The sequence below is a fragment of the Uloborus diversus genome, chromosome 9 (genome assembly GCF_026930045.1).
Source record: "Uloborus diversus isolate 005 chromosome 9, Udiv.v.3.1, whole genome shotgun sequence".
Classification (NCBI taxonomy): domain Eukaryota; kingdom Metazoa; phylum Arthropoda; class Arachnida; order Araneae; family Uloboridae; genus Uloborus; species Uloborus diversus.
The window spans coordinates 35502569-35525447 of record NC_072739.1 but is presented as its reverse complement, the minus strand read 5'-3'; the positions used below and the strand labels follow the sequence as shown (position 1 = coordinate 35525447).

General features: G+C 33.7%; 3 protein-coding genes across 3 annotated transcripts in view; all 3 read left to right on the top strand.

The window, feature by feature from the left end:
* The window catches only part of LOC129230155 (nucleolar protein 56-like), an 82615-nt gene extending 66692 nt beyond the window's left edge, over positions 1 to 15923 (top strand). Inside the window, exon 12 of the mRNA XM_054864557.1 lies at positions 15693 to 15923. Coding sequence (XP_054720532.1) covers positions 15693 to 15698 — 6 coding nt within the window. The 3' untranslated portion in view covers positions 15699 to 15923. The remainder of the gene's footprint in view (positions 1 to 15692) is intronic.
* A 569-nt stretch (positions 15924 to 16492) lies between these two features.
* On the top strand, positions 16493 to 18307 carry LOC129230154 (uncharacterized). The gene is made up of 2 exons (XM_054864556.1): positions 16493 to 16541; positions 17400 to 18307. The coding sequence occupies exons 1-2, from the start codon at positions 16493 to 16495 to the stop codon at positions 18305 to 18307; spliced, it is 957 nt and encodes a 318-aa protein (XP_054720531.1).
* On the top strand, positions 18185 to 19522 carry LOC129229208 (uncharacterized). Its single transcript, XM_054863470.1, has one exon. The coding sequence runs from the start codon at positions 18320 to 18322 to the stop codon at positions 19262 to 19264; it is 945 nt and encodes a 314-aa protein (XP_054719445.1). The 5' UTR covers positions 18185 to 18319; the 3' UTR covers positions 19265 to 19522.
* Positions 19523 to 22879: the final 3357 nt, after the last annotated feature.

The window sequence follows — 22879 nt, the reverse complement described above, 5'->3', positions numbered from 1 at the left end:
ATAATCAAACTAAAGTCAAACATCTGGCAGCTGATCAGACATATATAGTATCCATCATATGCATAGATATAACTGAAAAAGCATTACTACGCCATCAGGCAATTTACAGTCTGGTGTTCTTCAAAGATGACACATTTTCAGTTTGTATAGTGTCAATAATATTCCTTTACTGCCTCAAATTTCTCAATATTTATGTCTCTTAAATTATATATGAAATAAATTATCAAAAACTTAAGACATATCATTTTGTCTTTTTATATATGACTAGTAGTACCTGCACAGAGATGCCTGTGTTAAGAATTTAAAGGAAGACCATGGAATAAAAAAAATCCACACTCCCTTCCATTCCTTCTGATGTGAAATGATCATTTTTCTTCAACTAAAATGCATACTACACATTTTCAAAAACTTATTAGAGTCTCTTTTAGAATTGAAAATTATTCGCCAAAACACATAAAAAGATTAACACTAGCTCAGGCATCGCAGCGTTCCTATATTCCTATATTTTCCTATATTTCTGAAAAAGGTTCCTATTTTCCTATAATTCCTATATTTTCCTATATTTTCAGTTTCCGCTTCCTTTTTTTTTTTTTTTACTTTTCCCCCGACTTTTTGCTACTGCATTTCCGCGAGCGACGCGTAGACGCCATTTTATCTAAGCAGGGCTCCCAAATGGTCCGCTTTTCCCGCCAAAGTTCGTTTTTTATGGTAAAGTCCGCTTTAGACCGCTTTTTAACATTTCAGTCTGATTAGTCCGCTTTTACATAGTTTTTACTTAAATATCACATTTTAAAAGTTTTTTCATTTCGTTAAAAGTTACTGTACACCCAAACACGCCGCCGCAGCGCGTGTTAAACCAAGTTCGTACGCCCATTAAAAAAACCTTGAAAGGTTATTGGAAAAAAAGGGTCTTTTTTTTTTTTTTCAAGTGCTTGAAAATGTATGAAAAGTTTCTTTATTGCTTGAATTCTTTCAAAAATCATTGGATTGTGTTTCAATAGTGCAATTTTCTGAACATATATATATTCGGTTCGATTTATCGCGAAAAATTGCTTTTGTGTTTAAGGTTTCAATCCCTTTGCATCTTGTTAATATTTTGATGTTTTTACAATCCAAAGTGATTTTGACATGACCTTAGCTTAGCTTATTTTTCGTTTAATTTCAATAATTAACGAAGGAATTATTTTGGAAACTATGGCAACATTGAACTTACTCGGATTTCGCGGAAAAATGCTTCTCGCGTTTCAAATTTCAATCCTTTTGCATCTTGTAAATATTTTGATGTGTTCCACAATTGGAAGTTATTTTAACATATGCTACCTTAGTTTAGTTTATTTTTCGTTTAATTTTGGTAATTAAAGAAGGGAAAAATTTGGAAACCATGACAACATTGAACTTATTTGTACTTCGCGGAAAATTGCATCTCGCGTTTGAAATTTCAATCCTTTTGCATCTTGTGAACATTTTGATGTTTTTGACAATTGGAAGTTATTTTGACATATGCTGATATAGATTAGCTTATTTTTCATTTAATTTCAATAATTAACAGAGGAATTATTTTGGAAGCCATGGCAACATTGTACTTACTCGGATTTCGCGGAAAAATGCTCCTCGCGTTTGAAATTTCAATCCTTTTGCATCTTGTAAATATTTTAATGTGTTCCACAATTGGAAGTTATTTTGACATATGCTACGTTAGTTTAGCGAATTTTTCGTTTAATTTCAATAATTAACGAAGGAATTATTTTAGAAACCACGGTAACATTGAGCTTATTCGGACTTCGCGGAAAATTGCTTCTCGCGTTTGAAATTTCAATCCTTTTGCATCTTGTAAACATTTTGATGTATTTGACAATTGGAAGTATTTTGACATATGCTGCTATAGATTAGCTTATTTTTCATTTAATTTCAATAATTAACGAAGGAATTATTTTGGAACCCATGGCGACATTGAACTTTTCGGATTTCGCGGAAAAATGCTTCTCGCGTTTGAAATTTCAATCCTTTTGCATCTTGTAAATATTTTGATGTGTTCCACAATTGGAAGATATTTTAACATATGCTACCTTAGTTTAGCTTATTTTTCGTTTAATTTTAGTAATTAACGAAGGAAAAAATTTGGAAAACATGACAACATTGAGCTTATTCGGACTTCGCGCAAAATTGCATCTCGCGTTTGAAATTTCAATCCTTTTGCATCTTGTAAATATTTTGATGTTTTTGACAATTGGAAGTTATTTTGACATATGCTGCTATAGATTAGCTTATTTTTCATTTAATTTCAATAATTAACGAAGGAAATATTTTTAACCCATGGCAACATTGAACTTACTCGGATTTCGCGGAAAAATGCTTCTCGCGTTTGAAATTTCAATCCTTTTGCATCTTGTAAATATTTTGATGTGTTTCACAATTGGTAGTTATTTTGACATATGCTACGTTAGTTTAGCGAATTTTTCGTTTAATTTCAATAATTGACGAAGGAATTACTTCGGAAACCATGGTAACATTGAGCTTATTCGGACTTCGCAGAAAATTGCTTCTCGCGTTTGAAATTTCAATCCTTTTGCATCTTGTTAATATTTTGATGCTTTTTACAATCCAAAGTGATTTTGACATGACCTTAGCTTAGCTTATTTTTCGTTTAATTTCAATAATTAATGAAGGAATTATTTTTGAAACCATGGTAACATTGAACTTACTCGGATTTCGCGGAAAAATGCTTCTCGCGTTTGTAATTTCAATCCTTTTGCATCTTATAAATATTTTGATGTGTTCCACAATTGGAAGGTATTTTAACATATGCTACCTTAGTTTAGTTTATTTTTCGTTTAATTTTGGTAATTAAAGAAGGAAAAAATTTGGAAACCATGACAACATTGAGCTTATTCCGACTTCACGGAAAATTGCATCTCGCGTTTGAAATTTCAATCCTTTTGCATCTTATAAATATTTTGATGTGTTCCACAATTGGAAGTTATTTTGACATATGCTACTTTAGATTAGCTTATTTTTCATTTAATTTCAATAATTAACGAAGGAATTATTTTTTAAACAACGGTAACATTGAACTTACTCGGACTTCATGGAAAATTGCTTTTTGTGTTTGAAATTTCAATCTTTTTGAATCATGTAAATGTTGAAATATTTTTCCCAATCGAATGTTATTTTCCCATATGCCTCCTTAGATTAGCATGTTTTATATTTAATTTAGTAGAAAATAAATGTTTTATGGGAAACATGCCAACATTGAACTTGGTTCGTGAAAATATGCTTCTGTGAGCTTTCAATCGTTTTGCATCTTATAAATATTTTGATATTTATGACAATTAGAAGTTATTTTGACATGATACGTTTTAATTTTTATTTAAATAACTAAAAAATTAATAATTTTTGTATTTAATTCGAGTTTATTTAGTTTTTCAAACTTAATTTTGATTATTCTTTGCTTATTTTCGTTTATTAGTTTTTTTGTGTGGGGGGGGGGATATTAAATTTAAATAATTGAGTACATAGCATTTTAAAGTAGTATTTGTATATGAAACAAAGTTGAAGTATGTAATTTCATCAAGTTGAATTTGTGTACATCATTTCATTGTCATGATGCCTGCTGTTGTTCTCATGTGCCAGCTAGGCTGGCAATTTGGGATGCGCTGCTTCATTTTCCCAACCGCACTGTCATTTGGTGTGAAGTCCGACTTCCACAGTACACACATGTCATAAGGACCAGTTTATAGGGTAGGCAATTATTCACAGCATAACATTAGATTCACACAAAGAAAGGACAAAGGAAAGTACGTCCATGCCCGAGCCGGGATTCGAACCCGGACCTTCCTGTCGCAGTCAGACTTCTCTGACCACTAAACAAGGCAGGCGGCATGATGCCTGCTAAGGGGGGATTTGTTCCCCCACATAAAAGTTCAAAGCACTCATGGCCCTGCAATCATGGAGTAATTTTTTAATGTAAGCTTTATGATTCTTGAAAATAAACTTTGAATATGAAAATTGCAAAACTAAGCCTCATGTGATCTGCTTCCCTTTGTGGTTGAGCATTTCAGACATTTTTTGGAAAACTTTGAATACAGTAGATCTGTTTGGTGTGTGATAGATTCATATCGGTTGTGAAGGGTATAATGCTATTAAGAAGCATTACAAGACAGAAAAACACAAAAATAATTTTAAACTAAGGAAAGATGAAGCACAGCTTCATCTATCCTTCTGTGGGACTACCAGCAACCCCCCCCCCCTCCCATGCAAATGTTTGTGTAAATAATATTATTATTCATTGGATAAAAAGAACAGTTGTGCAGAAGATAAAGGAATTGTATCATTAAAAATCTCAGTATTATGGTTAATTAACAAATTATCTTCATGGATTTAGCAGCAGGCAGCTAATTTGCCTTTTGGTGCTTCCTTGAAATTAAATGAATGGTCCTCCCAAGGTCATCTTTTTAATCCTAACTGGTCCTCTTTAGTCCTCTTTTTAATTGAAAATGGTCTGCTTCCTTTTCTAAAGCTAAAATGTGTTGAGTGTCCTGTACCGTGTTTCTTCCTGAGTGGAGCAGCGTTTGACTTTAGCTCGTCTCTGCAGCTCAATTCTGAGCCCATGAAGCTCCTGCGCAAGTCCTCAAAACTTCACTTTCGAACTCGGCGTCGATGAACTTGGGCGATCATGATGGGCGCATGGGCTGTGTAGGTTTTGATGATGTCATTCTAGGAAGGGCTCTCCGGCCACTTACCGTTTCAGGTCTCCACACGCACGATTTTTTTTCTTTTTTCGGAACTTTGCGTTTGGCTACGGTTGCAATTATTGCTACTTGCGGGATAGCTCATCTCAACTTCGATTGTTTTGGTTTTAATTGTGTGGAATGTAGGTGCTGCAGTTCGCGTATCAACTAAACGTTCATTTTAATAATAATGCCTCCGAAGAGGCCGCACAGCCAAGTTTTCAAAAAAGAATACGCAAAGCTGTTCTCGATTTTAAAAGAATTGAGGAAGTCGGAAAGACATGCACACTTTGGGGTCGTTCCAGACACAAATTGGGTCCGCTTTGCGGCCCCTTCACAAATTTACGCATCGTAAAAGCGGCCCCATTCACAAAATTCCACATTCAAAAGCAGCTCATTCACAAAATAAATATACAAACAACATAATAGGGTAAATCTGGAGCTATCATTTTTTTTCCAACCGGAAAGCTACCGGACCAGCAGCTACGTGTGAAACATAGTCGCCATATTTGGTCATTCACGGGATGGAATCAGACAAGATGCTTAAGTGCTTCAAATTCTAAGAACAAAGCAAAATTGTATTTTTAGACTTATTTATGCGTATGTATTGCACTTATGTCAGGTAGTGTTATTACATGTTTTTAATCAAATAGTAGTGCAGTCGAACCTGTTTATCTCGAACCTGCCTATCTCGAAAACCTCTCTGTGTCGAAGTTTTTCATTTTCCCTGCACATAAAGTAGTAATTCAATGTTTTCCCCCATGTTTGTCTTGAATGAAATTTTCTGAAAACCTGCATAACTCGAATTTCGACTTAAGTGTCTTTCTTGAATTCCATCCACAACAATCTTTATTGACTGGAATTTGGAGACACAAAGCACTTTTCTTAATATTAGCAATCACATGATCCTCCAGAATTAAAACTTTATGTACAAAAAGCAAGTTTTCCAGCAATTAAATCCATTCTGAAACTGAGAGGAAGGGGACATTGTTGATTAGTAAAATTGCTCCCAAAGTTTTACTTTCGAGTCATTGCTCCAATTACTTATTTTTAGAGCTTTTTTCAAAACTTCTGTATCTTGAAGCCTCCATATCTCGAATTTTTCCTATGTGTCGTAAAATTCGAGATAGACAGGTTCGACTGTATTGCATTTTGAAAAAAAAAATAACCTACTGGCCTGCCTTGTTATAAAAATTCCTGTATGTCCTCTTTTTTTATTTTCATAATGTTCCTATATTATTTCGAAAAATTCCTATATTGTTTGCAAAAAATTCCTATATTTTCCATCGAATTCCTATATTTTTTTCAGAAAATTCCTATATTTTCCTATATTTTTGTTGGCAAATGTCACTTCTATCCCTGCACTAGCTTTAAAACTAAAAATACTTAACTGTAAAGGTCATTTCTTAACGCCCCAAGCAACCACACTACCGTAACCCTGCCCTGTTGAGTGAAGTGGTTTTTTTCTGCAATTGAAATGTTTTGCCAAACAAGCAATTCTATATCGAAAACGTTATATAAAGAACAATCACAATTGAATAATATGACAAACGAAATTATTTACTTAGATAAAAACAGTGAAGCACCGTTTATACGTTTCTCTTTTATACATTTTTATCAATTATACGTTTTTAAAATTGGTCCCTACAAAGTCTAAAACACATTAACTTATACCTATTATATGTTTTGCTTTTTCATACAGTCCCTTCAAAAACGTATAAACACGGTGCTTCACTGTCACTATCTTCAACTATAAGAACAAAAAGAAACGTTGTTGAAATAAGATAAAAAAAAACCCAATAGAAAAATCCTACAAAATCAAATTATGTACCTGAATATCGAAAAAAAAGGCATTCAAGAATCAAATCGCTGACCACAACAGTCCCACAATGGCGTAGCTATCCACACTGTTGGCCAGCGCCCTCTCGAGTCAACTTACCCCGCCATCTATTACGAATTCATAGAACTAAACTTACCCTGCTATCTATTAGGAATTTATAGAACTAAACTTATAGATACTAAATGGCAGAAAGAAACATAGCAACAGGTTTAATACGATTTTCTTGATTTCCACCGCTACCACTTCTGATCACTTTCTTGGGGTCAATGACCAAAATCTGATTGTCATCTATTTCAACATCTTTTTGTTGTGTTATGCAGTCAAATCTGTCTATCTGAAAAATTAATGGAAAAGTAAATCCAAATTTCTGCGTTATGGTGTACTTTGGCATGGAATTAGCTGAGCATTATTAACTAAATCTGATGGCAATTTAACCTGAGGATAAACTATAAATGGTGGGCCTACAACTTTATCAGCTCGAATTATCAGCAGTACAGTAAGAGGTTCTTTGTCTGAACCTTGCACAATTTCGTAATTAATATGTTTGCATTTCTTTGAAGCTAAGACTTTTCCTGTTTTGGATTGAGGGGTTGAGACAAAGCAAAAATGCAGCCTCATCTTAATTGTAAATTCTCCAAGGATCTTTCAAAACCTCTTAGAGATTTTCTTTGTACAAATAATCTTCAGTTTTTTAAAACCACATTCGCAAACCAACCTCACTTACTTTGGCTCTTGAATGAGTAAAGGTTTCTTGAATGCACACACTAATTTCAGGATGACGAGTCAAAAACTATTTAAACTATTTTTTTCTTAGTTTGTTATTTGAATCGAGATTTCCTGTTTGCCAGTTCAATAATTTTTTTGAACTGTGGACAGTAACTCCTCCTTTACAAAAGGAAAGTCAGCTTTGGCAATTCCTAAAATTCATCTTACTAAGGCATCTTCTTCAGCTGCTGTAAGAATTGATGATCGGCTCAGTTTTCTTTCTGTCAGATTTTTCCTTTGACTTCATTTTTTAAAGCACTGTGAGGCATGCCAAATGTAATGCTAATTTTTCTAAAGTCTATGTTTTGAGTACAAACAGCATTTATCATTGCTTCTTCAGCATACAAAAAATTGGATTTGATTCCATTTAACGAATGTACTGTGGGTGCAGATGCCATATTTCAGGTTTCTGGAAGAAAGAAAGCAGCTTATTAGTTTTAAATTTGAGAATGATTAAATAACGCAATGCGTTTAAATTAATGCCCAGTCCCAGTTATTTTCATATAAGACATTCTTTTTCTTTTCTTCTTTTTCTTTTTCAGGTCTAGGCTGCCTTGACAGCTCACTTCCTCCTTCCAACTCAGACGATACACAGCAACTTGCTGCCAGTTTTTTTAAAGTAGTTTTTGAAGTTACTTTCAATATCATCCATCCACCTTGTTGGTGGTCTTCCTCTAGTTCAGGATCCCATAGGATTCTTGAATGTGTAAGCTCTGGCCAGGTTATTTTCAGGGCTTCTCCAGACGTGACCGAGACCTCTTAATCTGTTACTTCAGATGACTTGATTGCACCATGTTCCTGCACAATGAGTAATTCCTTCACTTTTGCTTTTGATGATATTTTCGGAAGACTTTTTGAATTTTTTGGCATTACAGAGAAGCACTTTATATTCCATATGTTTTTATCAATCACAAATACGTTTTTCCAATTGGTCCCTGCAGAGTCTAACACATTAAAGCTTGCCTATTATATGTTTTTTTCATTTGTACGCTTTTTTCACAGTCCCTTCAAAAACGTAAATGGTTCTTCACTGGACGTTTTTGCTGAAATTCATTGGATTGTCTCGTGTTCTTTTGTGAGGGACGTCTTTTTGTACTTTTTCTCAGCGATCACTTTTGAGTTTTCGTTACACAAATTTTACAAATTCAAGAGATTTCACACATCCTAAATTGAACTTGCTTACAGCTGAAGTGACAGCCATATCTAAATATTTCTTGGACAGAAAAATCTCCTTCGAACATTGCCCCATATGAAGCTATACAGGCATTCATTGGCATTTTGTGTTTTCCCTTTCGTGTATCGCAGGAGAAGTTCTGTAGATGCTGCCTCTGGTAGACCGGCATAACTTTCTCAACATTTTCCTGCCTCAAAACAGTTTTCATTTTTGAGCGCTTTTTCGGAGTACTACCTGTAGCTAACGCAATTTGGAAAAAGTACCAAGATTTCGCACTAGGTGGGCATTTGCTGTGCTGTGGCTTCCTGTCATTCGACATACAATGGAACAGCATTGCATAAATGGTTGTTTTCATTTTCTCGACATCTCGGGCATTATCTTTGACAGCTTTGCAATAAAACCTTCGAAGCTTGGTGATGGTGTTGTCCGTTAGACTCCCTACTTTTTTCCCTCCGAGTATTATACCTTTTGTTCTCCATTCTTCCAAGTCCCTTCCCAGTTCTTTTTACTACATGGTTCAGGCATTCTTCTTTTTCAATTTTACCATCAGCACCATAAACTTGTGCAGCATTTATTGATTCAGAAGTTGCAGTGTCGCCATCAGCAAGAGCACTGGTGTACCAAAACTTGCCTGTCTGGGCCTTTGTGTCCATAGCTGGAATCCCCAACACAATTGAAAATGTCTAAAGCTGCACGACCCCTTCCCATTTCAGTGAAAGTTTGGAACAATTTTGTCATTAATGTCGAAACAGCGACTAGGGTCAGAGCGATGACTACTAAAAGACGAGCCAGCAAAATTACCACAGGTAGTGCAGTGCAACTATAATTTTAAAAAATATCCATGTGTGGAAGATGATCTTATTTCTATTGTAACAAGTTTTGCTGACTGTACATGGTAGTTTTCAGGAGATTGTTCAAAGAACGTAAATCAATTACAGTAGAGTCTCGAAAATCCAAGGTAATTGGGGCTCGCGCCTCTTCGGATTTCTGAAATTTCGAATTATGCAGAAAATTCCTCCAGATTAAATTTTTACACTGTTCGGATGACATAGGAAGGAAAAACGTAAGGAAGAATAAAAACATAATCAAATAATTCAATAGAAACAAAACAAAATAATGAACAAAAACAGTTTAAGTTGGCTAATAAGGAAAAACTAACAGAAACAAATATCAAAACTGTGTCCGAAAAAATAGCTTGCAAAAAAAAAAAAAAAAAGATTGAGAACAGTTTGAATTTATGTTGCCATCTTACAAACTTTAAAATAAAATTAAATAATTAGAAAAAAAATGCTTAAAAAATTCATAAAATCATTCACATCTCAAGTAAGCAGGAAACATTATACAGCTGCTCCAGCAGCCGCAAAATGTAAACAAAGGGACATGATCATATACAAAATTGATCATAACTCAGCTAATTTTGCACCAATTGACAATTTTTTTTTTTTTTTTTTTTTGACATTGCTCATACAGAATTCTCTTATTTAAATATTTAAACATCCAAAAGCCAATATTTTGATTGATTTTCACGAATTTGAAAGCCCTGTGTCATTTTGACAGAGAAGCTTTTCCAACAAAAATGTCCGATTGGACACAAGCCACAATTGTTTCTCTTTCCCTTGCTCTGCTGCCATCTAGTAACATGAACCGAAATTATAATCTTTAATGTAAACTTCATTCAGCTGGTAAATAGCCTTCTACTTTTCAAAGATTGGATATGAATCTTATGACATTTTTGAAGCAAGTGCCAATAACTGTCGACCTGCCAATTACTGGGAGTGTTATCTTATCTGCAATAATCAGATGAAATATTTATTACCCATTAGGCATTTTATTGTTTATTTTTTGCATTTCTAGTAGAGACGTACCGAGTAGCACTTTGGCCGAAAACCGAGTACTTGGCCTTTCACTACTCGGCCGAGTTACCAAGTACCAATTATGTTTTAAGAAGGAGCACCAACACACATGTGATGAATTTTGAACTTATTGGAATAGTAGTATAGACCTCCTTGTCCATATAATAGTTTTTAAAACTAAATTCCTGCTGAAATTCAATTACGCATTATATAAACAATTTTGTTTGTGTCAAAAATTTTACAAAAAAATTATTTTTAAAATTAAAAATAAATAAATAAAAGGTATGATTAATCAAGTTGGAATTAAAACAAATTACAGTAAAATCCCTCTAATGCGGACACTAACAGGACAATTTTTTTGTCCGCAATAGAGAGGTGTCCGCTAGGCGGACACTAACAGGACAGGGGTTTAATAATGCTATTTGCATTGGAACTGGGAAATAAAAATTGTCTGCATAAGAGGGGTGTCCGCCTTTGAGGGGTGTCCGTTAGGAGGGGTTTAACTGTATACCAATCAATTTTAGTTCTAGTCCGCCAAACAAAAATAATTTTTAAAAGCAGATAAAACAAATGTGCAGGAACACTGCAGACCCATGTTTCTGCCCCCCCCCCCCCCGTTACAAGGAACGTCTTTTTCAGTGCATAACATGTGAGCTGAAGAATGTAAAGACATTCGACAAAAAAATCCGACTTTTGTCGGATGCCTTTAAATCCACGAGCTCCCATTTTGTGCATTGAAAAAGGAATTCCTTGTAACGCCAAAACACGTGTCTGCAGTGTTCCTGCACTGTGCTTTTAACGTTGTTTTATTTCCTTTTATTTTTTAAGCAAAGGTATTTTTATATTTTTTATAACTAATTTTTGTTTAGCAAAAATCCATTTTTAATATAAAAATTCCATATTTTCTATACTTAGCTTTTTTGCATAATTTTTAATAAATAAGTTTTATTAACTTTGGGGACATTAAAATAAAGATTTATTCCCATTGAAGCATTACAAACTTCATTATTCAGTGATAGCAGCAAGCTCAAAAAAAATATAGGATTTTTCAAAAAAAAAATATAGGACACTTTAAAAAGAAATAAATTTTCACTTTTTGATCACGTCAAAATTTAAATATTGGTTTCTAATCCTTAGCATTAATTTACTCATGTCATTTTCTGAAGAAAATTAGTTTGAAAATAATGCATCAAAAATTTACTTACCAACAAATTTGGCAATTAACAAATCAACATTATCCTAAATACTTCAGCAGACTTGTATAGGTTATTGTATGTTTTTGTAATTTAAATATTGTAACTTAATTTTAAGCGTAAAAGATACCTCACTAAATACTAATATTAATTCAGTAGCTTAATAGAATGTTTAATGAATTCAGTTACTAAAATTTATTACCAATTATTAGCTTAGGGTTTCTATAGTTAAGAACTTTCTCAACAACAATAAGCACTTGTTAGAAGTATGAAATGTAAACCTAATTTTTTATTGGAATTACTATAACTACAACAATCTTGCTTCTTAAGTTACAACAGCAAATGAACTTAATATTAACCAATCATATTTTGTTTAAACAAAATTAGTTCAAAATAAACAAGAACAAATTAGCAAACTTAAAGGAAATTTTAAATTTTGTATACAACTTATTTCAAAAAGCTGTAAAACGTTCAATTCGCATCAAACCTTAATTCAAGAGTGTCAATCAAAATATGTCTCTCTATTTGTATATTTGGTGAATTTAATTTGAAGTTTTCAGTTTCTTTTCACCTGCAGCAATTAAGGCTTGTGCTGCTGCCACATCCTCAAATGATTTTCTTTTCAAGGCAGCTGCCAGTCACTTGTTGCCCTCTTCAATCAGTTTATGTGCACTTAAAACATTATCCTTCAATGAATGGAGTTTTTCTTGCGTTGTTTGTTTCCTCACAGGTTCTTTATTGGGAATTATTTCCTTCCTTGCTTCTCTTTCCTGTAATTCAGCCTTGTACTTTGAATGAGCACCTTTGTAATAACTTATCATTTCTTTTGTAATTAATGTTTCACCGACGTCGTCTTTTTTAACATTGTCTTTAATTAGACGCAATCCAATTATTGTCTCTTGGGACATTCTTGTTCTGTCACTCATCATTCTCTTATTAACAGAAAACCCACGCTCTACAGGCGCTTGTCCATGAGATAAGCAAAGTGCAGCTTTCACAAGTTTCGAAAGATGATAATATCTTTTCTTTCCAAGAGTGAGATTGTTCAGAGACAAAACATTGGCCCAGTACATGTCAATAGCATTCCATTTTGTTTCTCCGTCAGACTGGGTTATTATACTCCAATCCTCTTTAATGTCATCGTCGGAGACATATATCCGCCATTCATCCAGGATTTTATTCTTCTTCATTTACACAGCGTAGTAGCATTTTCAATAGACGTTTAACAACTCCCACTGTATTATCTACAGGCTCCTTTCGAGAAAGAGGGTGCAAAACCTGAATACATTTTAATAATTGGTTTTTTAAAGGCAGCTTCTGCATCAGATAAGAAGTCACAGTAAAATAAAAATTTTGAGCATTAAGCTTGAAACACCTTTTTTCAGCAGATCCAACACTGGATAACACTTTAGTTGCTTCAGAGCCCACATCTAAATACTTAAAATTTTCTTTCTCTATAATGACTTTAAGTGGAATTTCGACAAGGGCTTCATCTTTGCAATTTTGGTATTTTTCCATGCAGATAAATCTAAAAAGTAGTTTTTTAACCATACAAACCATTTCATCATATAAAAGATGAATAAGAGTTGTGTCACTCTGCAGAAAACGTAAAAAATTTTCAAAAAGCAAGCCCACACTGACAAGAAATTGCAAGTATGCAGGTGTAACTTCATCTTTAAGCGCATTTCTAATTCTCTCGTATCTTTCATTCTTGATCAAACCACTTCTGTTGTCAACTAAATCTTTCAGGAAATGCTTTTTTAAAGTGTTGTACATTTTTAACACTCGCTGACAGGAAGGGACAATGGATAACCAGCGATTACTGACAAATCTTGATGTTGTGCAAATATTATCCTCTTCAGTTGAACTGCTAGCTGTTATCATAAGATCCTCTTGTCTGGAAGGATATTTTCAAAACCATATGTCAATATCCTCTAAAAATTCTGTGATAGAAGCAAAACTGTCTATTTTCAATCCTTCTCCAAACGCATTATGCATTACATGCAAGTTGCATGTGCCAACATTTATCAGTCCTTCTTTTACACCATCATTTTTTAGACGCTGATCAATAATTTTAAAAACAGCCTTGTTTACATTCGGTCCATCACTACCAAGCATTATCACTTTCTTCAACGGTAATTTTGATTTCCTTATACAGTTCATGATTGCAGAATCAATATCTGTTGCTGTAGCGTGAAATACCATTTCAGAGCCAATATAGCTCTGCTGAATTTTGTTACATTCGTTACTCCAATATCGCACATGAATGTCAACTTGTTTGTGATTTGCTTCATTTAATGTCTCGTCATACATAAGTGTAAAAAAAGAAGAACTCTCAACATCTTTAGTGATGAGGGATAGGTAATAGGGTCCTAATCCGTGAGATATCTCATAAGAGATTTTTCGAGATGACAGCTTCATCTCTTTTGCGGCATTGTGCCCAGAAAACATCCTGGAAAATATTTTCATTATGCCATCAAAAGATGAAAATGATATCTTATTGACTGCCGCATGCAGGATGTAAAGAATTTCCGAAGAAATTATTTTTTCTTCTTCACTTAAGTTCCAAATAGAAGAAGTTGAACTGGCTGCATTTGATAAACAAAGTCCTTTCTCACCGCAAGCTGTTGAGGTAGTAGTTAATTTGGATTGAGATGTATCAGTTGCAACTCCCACGAACTTCTTATGTTTTGCAGTGCTGGCATGTTGCAACAATTGCAACTTTCCGCTATTAGCAATAGAAATTTCTTTTTGGCAAAATCGGCAAATGCAATGGAATTCGTCTCTGCCGTCCTTGCACCAAAATTCAACTTTCTTTCCAGTGCAATCTTTCAAGTTAAGCCAATCTTCCTGAAACTTTGTTTGTCGAGGCATCTTTTAATAATATCAATCACACATGCTAAACGATAATCACGGCAACACGCGACCCCTCTAAGCCTAAATCATTCAGTACGCCAAATAGCAAGAAGCGAACGTACTGCTCCTTCCTCTCCACTGTTTGGCCACTTGCCAATTTTGGAGTGTTATCTTGGCGAAAGGTTGCCGAGAAATAGCCAAGTTTTAATTCTCATATTAAATAAAAGTAACGAATGATTTTGTTTAATGATGCATATATTCGGTTAAAAACCGGTCATTTGATAATTCAGGGCCAATTAGATATTTTTAAAGATCGCATGACTCCTCGTAGATTCTAATGCTAAAAGCAGTAACTAAACCTAACGAGGGGAACAGCTGGCGAGATTTCCGGGTTACACTGTTCCCCGTTTAGATTGGACTGTATCAGCCATCTAGTAACCCTATTCATTGGGCAGCAAACGGAGAGGAGAATTAAGCGCATTTCAGACACGTGGTTCCTTCTTGTGTTCAAACCATTTCTCATCGATTCCCGTGTTTAAAAAAAAAATTCGGACAAATTTAGATTTTTTTTTTATTTCTACGTTTGATGAGAAAACAGAAAATATAGGACAAACAGCAATTTTCAAAATTATGGGACAAATATAGGACATTTTTTTTCAATATTTCAAAAATATAGGAATTATAGGACGGCTGCGATCACTGATTATTCTCAAAATTTAAATTTGACTTATAAATTTTTAACTGTAAATGATTGCATAATATAATGCTTGCTCTTTTTTTTTATAAATTTTAGTATCTGTCTTGAACAATATTCAATTTTTTGCAACTACTCGGTATTGGCCGAGTATCTGATCAGAATTTGGACGACTAGGGCGAGTACCGAGTAGTTACCGAGTACTCGGTACGTTTCTAATTTCTAGTAAAGTTTACATTTGAGGCAGTGAGAAGCATAGGGGTGTTAATGACAACATTAAAAATTTAGAGATAACCAGTACAAATGGGAGGTGGACCCCTCTTCTGTCTTGGGGCAAGAGATAGTACTAGTAGTCCTGGTAGGTGCTGTATAGCATGATTTTGAAAAAAAATTCAATGAAAGCCTATCTAGGATGTTATCTTAATAGTCGTTTTTCTCAAAACTTGAAAATGTCCGGTTACATCTCTTTGCTTCTCACTGCCTCATTTGTTATTTATAATGAAAAAAAAAGGTTTTCCTGCCCTTGGTCTTTGTTTTACTGTTTATCTTTATTTACATGCATGTACAAGTGTGCTTTTTTTTATTTTTAGCTGTAAAGAATGGATGCCAAAAAGAGATTTCCTTCTGGACATAATCTGACTTTAAACACCAGAAAGAAAGAAAAAAAGTGCCAAAAATGTGGATTTGTTACGTTTTATCTGCGTGTGTTATATAAGCACAGGATTAAATGTGTTGGGAAATTAATAGGTTCTCCTATTGCATGTTGCTATTGCAAAAGAAAATTCATTTTTTTCAATTCTTTTAAGCACCATAAACAGACCTGTGTCAAAACTTATTTAAAAAGAAAATTTTTTTTTTTTTTTTTAAATTTCAAGCTTCAAAAAAAAAGCCTGGTTCATCTGCTCAGTTAAATCAATCAACAGGAAAACATATCATTGTTTGCCCCATTTGTTGTCAATTCTTCAAAAACCAACTAAAATATAACAATCATCTTCAAAGAGGTATTTGTAAATCTAAGTCATCAAAATTGCAAGAAAGTTTTTCTGCTCGCAAAAGTTTTGCGAAGGATAGTAGTAAGCATCTGCGAAAAAATAGATCTTCCCATGAAAAATATCCACCAAACAATCAATCTTTTAGAAACATGAAAAGTGATCTTCATTCATTTGCTAAACGCACAGATTCTTTCACTTGTATGTGGTGCAAAAGCGAGTACCCGACGGAAATGTTACTGTGTAAGCACTTTGAAAAAAATGAAGTGTGTGCAGAAGTTTTTTATAAATCATGTGTTAAGAAAGTTTTAAGGCCAGAAAAAGTGGTACGCATGTCCTTGCTAGAAAATCAGTTTCCAGTCATAAAAGCAGACAACACATAGGACAGTTGAGTTTACCACATGATTCTGGTGGTTCAGCAAGAAAGAGTTTTAGTTCTCCTTTTCAAAAGTATTCCAATAAATATATATATATATATATAAAAGTCTTTCTGCCCGTTTCGCAAAGCCTTTTCTGAACTACTGTCCTGTTTGTTTTGAAAAATTTCAAGATTCTCATAGTTATTTCCTGCATCAGAAGAAATTTAACCACTGGGGAAAAGCAACTAAATCTGCGAATGTTAAAATAAAGTGTCCTTTTTGCAGTAAAGATTTTTTCATATTCGAGCTCGTAATATTCATTTACGTAATCATGCTGATAAATCTGAGGAAGAAATAAGGTTATTCCTCAAAAATAGTACCTGTAACATTTGTTCCCAGATCTTTGAATCAGAATCCATTAAACAGCAGCATGAAAAGCTTGAACATGGAAATGAGCTTTCAGATCTAAATCCAGCTGTGCAGTTTCTTGCTGGCCTATCCAATAATGCAATGTCCAGTAAGAAAAATTCAAATGTTAGGCTAAATCCCGACGAATTGCCTGCTGCTTTAAAAAAGAAATTGGATCTATTTTGCAATTCTTGCCCAATTTGTATGACAGATTATCCATCTCCATTTATACGTGATAAGCATTTTTGTAAAAACCACTTAGAAAGGGTAATTGCATGCAAATTTTGCTTTGTTAAACTCAAAAAAGGTGAAAATTTGCCTTTGCATTTACAGGAATTTCATGGTGATAATATTTCTTTTAGTTGTAAAGAATGCGATGTTTACTTTTTATCAGAATTTCATGTCCAACAGCATGCCTTAAAAGCACATCCAAATCGAAATCCCAAATCTTTTGTTTGTTGTCGAAGCACTATAAAAACCCTTAACACTGAAGAAATCTATGGTGGAAGAAGTTATATTGAAAATGATCAGCATACTTTAGAATATTATTGTGACATATATCAAATTGGATTTCAAAAATTATGCGGTTTACAGCGGCATCGACAGTCAAAGCAACATAGAGATACACTGATAAAAAATTTTGATGCTGTTCGCAAATCATTATCAAATTTACCTCCTTCCCCTGCTCCAATTCCTAAAAAAGCAACTAAGGAACTTGAGGTCATTTGTTGCAATGAATGTTTGGAGGAATTTTCATCAATAAAAGATTTTGTTCCACATCGTCTCAGCCATTTTAGTGTTCAAAATAAGTATTTGGAAATTGATGAATTGAATCCTTATGTTTCTGAAATATGTAATGATGAAATGGACAGTCACTCAAATGTACAACATCATTTATTTTGGCACTTACAGTTTAAAACTGTTGATGATAAAATTGCTACAGCAAAGAAGAGTAACTTAAGTACTGTTGATAAATTAGGTGGACAACATGTTGCAAAGAAATCTTTTAATTTGCAAAATTGTGAATTATTACAAGAAGTAACTGTTGGTGGTATTAAAAAGTCTTTATTTACCTGTGATTCTTGCAATATAGGGTTTACTACAAAAGCTCATTATAATGTACATGTGCGGAAATTTTGCAAAATGAAAAAGAAGATAACCCAGTTTTCTCTTGAAAAAGCAAAAGGTTTTGTAGAGAAAGAGATTTTCTTGCACTGCACAGATGATGAAAATAAAGGAGATTCACATATTAATGGTGGAAAAAGCATTAACTGCTCTGCATGTTATAGTCTATTTTCAACTATTGGTATTTATGACAAGCACAAAAAGTTTTGTTCTAACTACTATCATGAGGTAGAAAATTTAGAACCAAACAAAGATAATGTAGAATACATAAGATCTGCCATGGAGCTTCAGTGTTCTATTGCAGGTTGCATCTCATGTAATTAAACATTCAGTGACATGGAACAGCATTTTGATCATATGTTGACGCATCTAGATCAAACTTCTGAAAAATGTGATTCAAATCCTGAAACTAAATTAAAAGAAACTGAAGGGAATTTTGCTACACCATTTCACTGCACTGTTTGTAACTGCCTTCTCGTTTCTTCAGATGTTTTAGAATATCATAAACAGTTTTGTAATAAAGTCATGCATAAGGAATCAAATAGTGACATAAATGCAATTAAGTCTGCTTTAAGACTTAATTGTGCTTTATCAGCATGTATTTCTTGTAGTTCATTATTTGACAATCTTGAACTTTTTACTGAGCACATGATTCTTCGTCCTACAGAATCAGCAAACGAGTCCATCCAGAATGAAACCACTGATAAAAGTCCTCTCGATGAAATTGTGCCTTTAAAAGATCACATTGCTGAGGTTGAAAAACGTGCATCAATCGATGCTAATCTGTCTGTAGATTCATTATTGGATGAGTTAGGTGAAAATTGCTCAGACTCTTTTGTTTCTAACAACATAACTGAACCTCAGAAAGCTTTAGATTTTTCTGATGCATTCTCCTTAGTGACAAATTCAGCTGAGGCAATTGTTCCTGATTGCCCAGTACCTGCCATTTCTGTTGAGAGTACAAATGAAGTTGCTGATTATACACTTGAAAAATTACGTAGCAAATTTTCAGAGTTACTTTATATTCTAGTTAAGGACCCTGATTTGATGCAGAAGTTAGGATATGGTAAGGAACTAATAGATGATGTTCTTATCAAAGTGTTGCAACACGTTGAACAACCACCTATTCTAGATGACCAGGCACCAGATTTGGAACGTTTACGGAAAAACATTCTTATTCTTTTGAATTTTTGTCTTCATGCCTCAATTATGGAAGTTATTTCTACTGGAAAAGCTTCTACTGATGAAATGGTTGATGCAGCTCTTAAGATACTAAGATAAACTATCACTGCCATGTAAATATCTAAACACATTTTTTATGTTGTTCATCATTTACCTTTGAACATGCGTGAATGTTCTTGATTTTTCATCCTTCGCTATTGGTAAATGTTATCACATGTTTGCAGTTTTAGGCTATTTTTAAATATATTTTGACTTGTTTCATATGTTATTTTTGTGGCACTCACGATTTGAAAAGAGAATTTGTAATTGAAGTTAACTAGTTGACAAAAGAAAAGTTCAAATATATACGCAAATTGAAATGTGTATTAGATTTTTTTGTTATTATTTACATTGCGTTTAAAAAAATCTTTCAGGTCTTGACCGTGTGCAGTTTTACCTGAACTCACCAACAATCTGAAATGTGTAAACAGGGCTTATACTACAATACAAGACTAAGTTCAGAATACACCAGGATTTTTGACTTTTTCCAAAGATCATTCTAGATCATAAGAATTTTGCTTATCATCACAAAACTACTTACAAATTAACTTTTGTCCTGTGAATTTGTTCAGATGTTATTTGTGACTGTAACGCATTTACAAAACAAACGAGCTGAAATGTGCACCACATGACTTCCTTTTACTATAATTTAATATAATTTTCTCATTATTATTGACAGTTTTAATGTGATTAAACAGTTTACTCTCTAAATATCACCAACAATGGCCAGATTGAAACCAGATTTTAAAAAAAATCTCCAAATTTATGAGACAAAACTTGGCGACCAAAAGACTGCCGATATATCGCCAAGTGTCTGTCAAATTATAACACCACTTGAGTTTACAACAAAATTATCAATGGTTTCCCCCCAAAAAGGTGCAAAAGACCCCCTTTGGAGCATCCAAATGCAACCAAAAAGGAAAGTGCACAACTAGACCCCACCAGGAGTCTACGTACCAAATTTCAACTTTCTAGGTCATTCCGTTCTTGAGTTATGCGACATACGTACGCATATACATACAGACGTCACAAGCAAACTAGTTGTAGTTAACTCTGGGATCGTCAGAATGGATATTTCGGGCGTCTGTACGTTCCTAAGCATATATCCAAGTGTGGTTGGGTTGAAAAGAAAACAACATTCATTCGGGGGTGAGCTAAATGGAAATTAAGGCCGATTTTGGAGTGAAAATTTTTTCGGGAATACAATACTTCCTTTTATGTAAAAGGAAGTAAAAACTGACATTTTAATCAGGACTACTTATTTTTTTAATGGGAGGGAGGGGGGATGCTTTTATCACATTGTAACAAAATTAACAATTCTTAAGGGTATTTACATACAGTAGTTACACCAATCATGCACACACTTTTTTTTTCCAGCTTCATACATCAATGAATATACCAAAATTCCAATTTACAAAATGTTTACCTAAACAGTTAAACAAATGGTATTACACTTAATATTTGAATGATTATATTATGACACTATTGTTGTGATAAAGAAACATTTCAAAAAGCAAAATAATGTCATGAAATATAGGAACTAGCCTATATTTCATCACATTATTTTTTTCAGAATTTAACTAAATTTAGAATTAGAAATTTAGCTAAAGTGTTCAAATTCTTAGCATTTCTGGTGAAAGTCCAATGGAATTCAAAATGTTTCAAGCCTTTCAAGGGCTGTTCCCCTCATTAACTGAATAGGTGGTGGGAAAAACGTTGTATGAGGGGGGACCCAAAAATAACCGGATTTTTGTTTTACAGGGTTCGTACAGGTCATGGAAATCCTGGAAAGTCATGGAAAAAAATAAGCCAATTTCAGACCTGGAAAAGTCATGGAAAATTGAAATTTTCATTCAAAGTCATGGAAATTAATTTGAAATCATGGAAAATGTCCTGGGAAGAGAAAGGAACAGTAGCTAAAAGAACATTAAAACTTGAGTGATTTAACAGTATTGAGCAAAAAACTATTAAAAGTGGAAAATTGAATGATCTCAAAAATATCTGAATTTTGAAATCTCATCACATCCAATTCTGTAGCAGCCGCTCGTATTTTTTTGCAATGTGATTTTACTGCTTGGACATCACTCATTTTAAATTTACAATTATTTTCAATACTTCTTTTATTTTATATTCTGTAGTAGTGAACTTGTATGTTCTTCATTTTGCCACGCCTACTCAAACGCAATTCAATTGTACCCGAGTTTGTTTCTATCACTTGTAAAAACTTTTATTAAATTTATCAGAGCTTAACTTAATTTGTTGAAGGTTTTAGAAAACAAAGATCTTTATTCAGGTGATAGAATAGAGAAATAAGGTAATTCTAATTTCTGTAAAACAGTAGTGCCAAACATACGGCCTGCAAAGCTAAACGATTCAACCCACTGCTACGTTCAATGTCATTAATCAAGAACTATGCTCTGGAATTACTGACCCTATTAATTTATATGCATTTGCAAATGTGCAAATAAATAAACAAGTTCATTTGAATCAGAAGATTTATTCACTACTGATTGTGTGTGTTTTTTTTTTTTTTTTTTTTTTTTTTTTTTTTTTTTTTTGAATAAATATCTAGTTTAGAAACAGGAATTTGCTAAAGAAGGTTGCTTTGCATATGTTGCTTTACTTTAAAGAACCGAAACACTGCCAAGTTATGTGGATGATTAAATGAGCTGTTGACACTAAAAGGCATTTTTTGAAGGAGATGTATTGGAACTTACTACTGACTCATTCAACCTTTTCCCCATTCTTTATCATTCTGCCTGTTTACAGAAAAATAATTAGACATTTAAGCATGGTTATATCATTCACTGTATTTTCACTTTACTTAGTGTTTCGATGAGGTAGTGGCATTCAAATCTGAAGTCTTGCTAATGCTCATTTCTAAAAATTGGCATGTTTGACATTGAATAGTACTGTTCTCTTTATGTAACAAGGTCATGAAAGTTTTTACGAAGCCATGAAAATGTCTTGGAAAAGTCATGGAATTTTTTTTATCCAAATAGAGGATGAACCCTGGTTCTAAAATATTTATGTATTAAGTTTATTCACAAAATTTCTTTAGTTTCCTTCAAAGTGTTCACCCTTAGATGCAATACACTTGTTAATTCTTTTTTTCCACTGTTAGTAGCTCCTCTGGAACTCTTTATCTTTGACCATGTCCAGTGCCCATTGCAAAGCAGTTTTTACAGTCTCTAATCATCAAAACGCTCAAAACAGGGGGTTAGGTCTGGTGAATACGGGGGTTAAGGAAGGACTGCTCATCCCTGAGAAGCCAAATAGTGGTTAATAGTGAAGGCTGTGTGTACGGGAGCGTTATCATGATGAAGGAACCATTCTTCCAATCGCCCGCGCAATCCCCAACTCACTCTTGTTCCTTCTAAAGTTTTGTCAATCATAAAACAACAACTTTTGTTGATTTTTTGGTAGATTTTTTCAGTGTTTTCATCGTTTCTAGACGTTGAAGGGCCCTCAGAGTGAGCTTGATCTTCGACATTAATGCTACCATGTTTAAAGCGCCCTAACTCCTCGAAAACTTGAACGGCTCATAACATTGTTCTTGAAAGCTTGTTGAAGCATTTGGTAAGCTATTCCGTTGCCGACTTTTCAAGTAGGAAGCAAAATTTCAAGCTTACAGTTTGTTCTTTCAAATCTGCCATAATGAGTTCACAGGCGAAA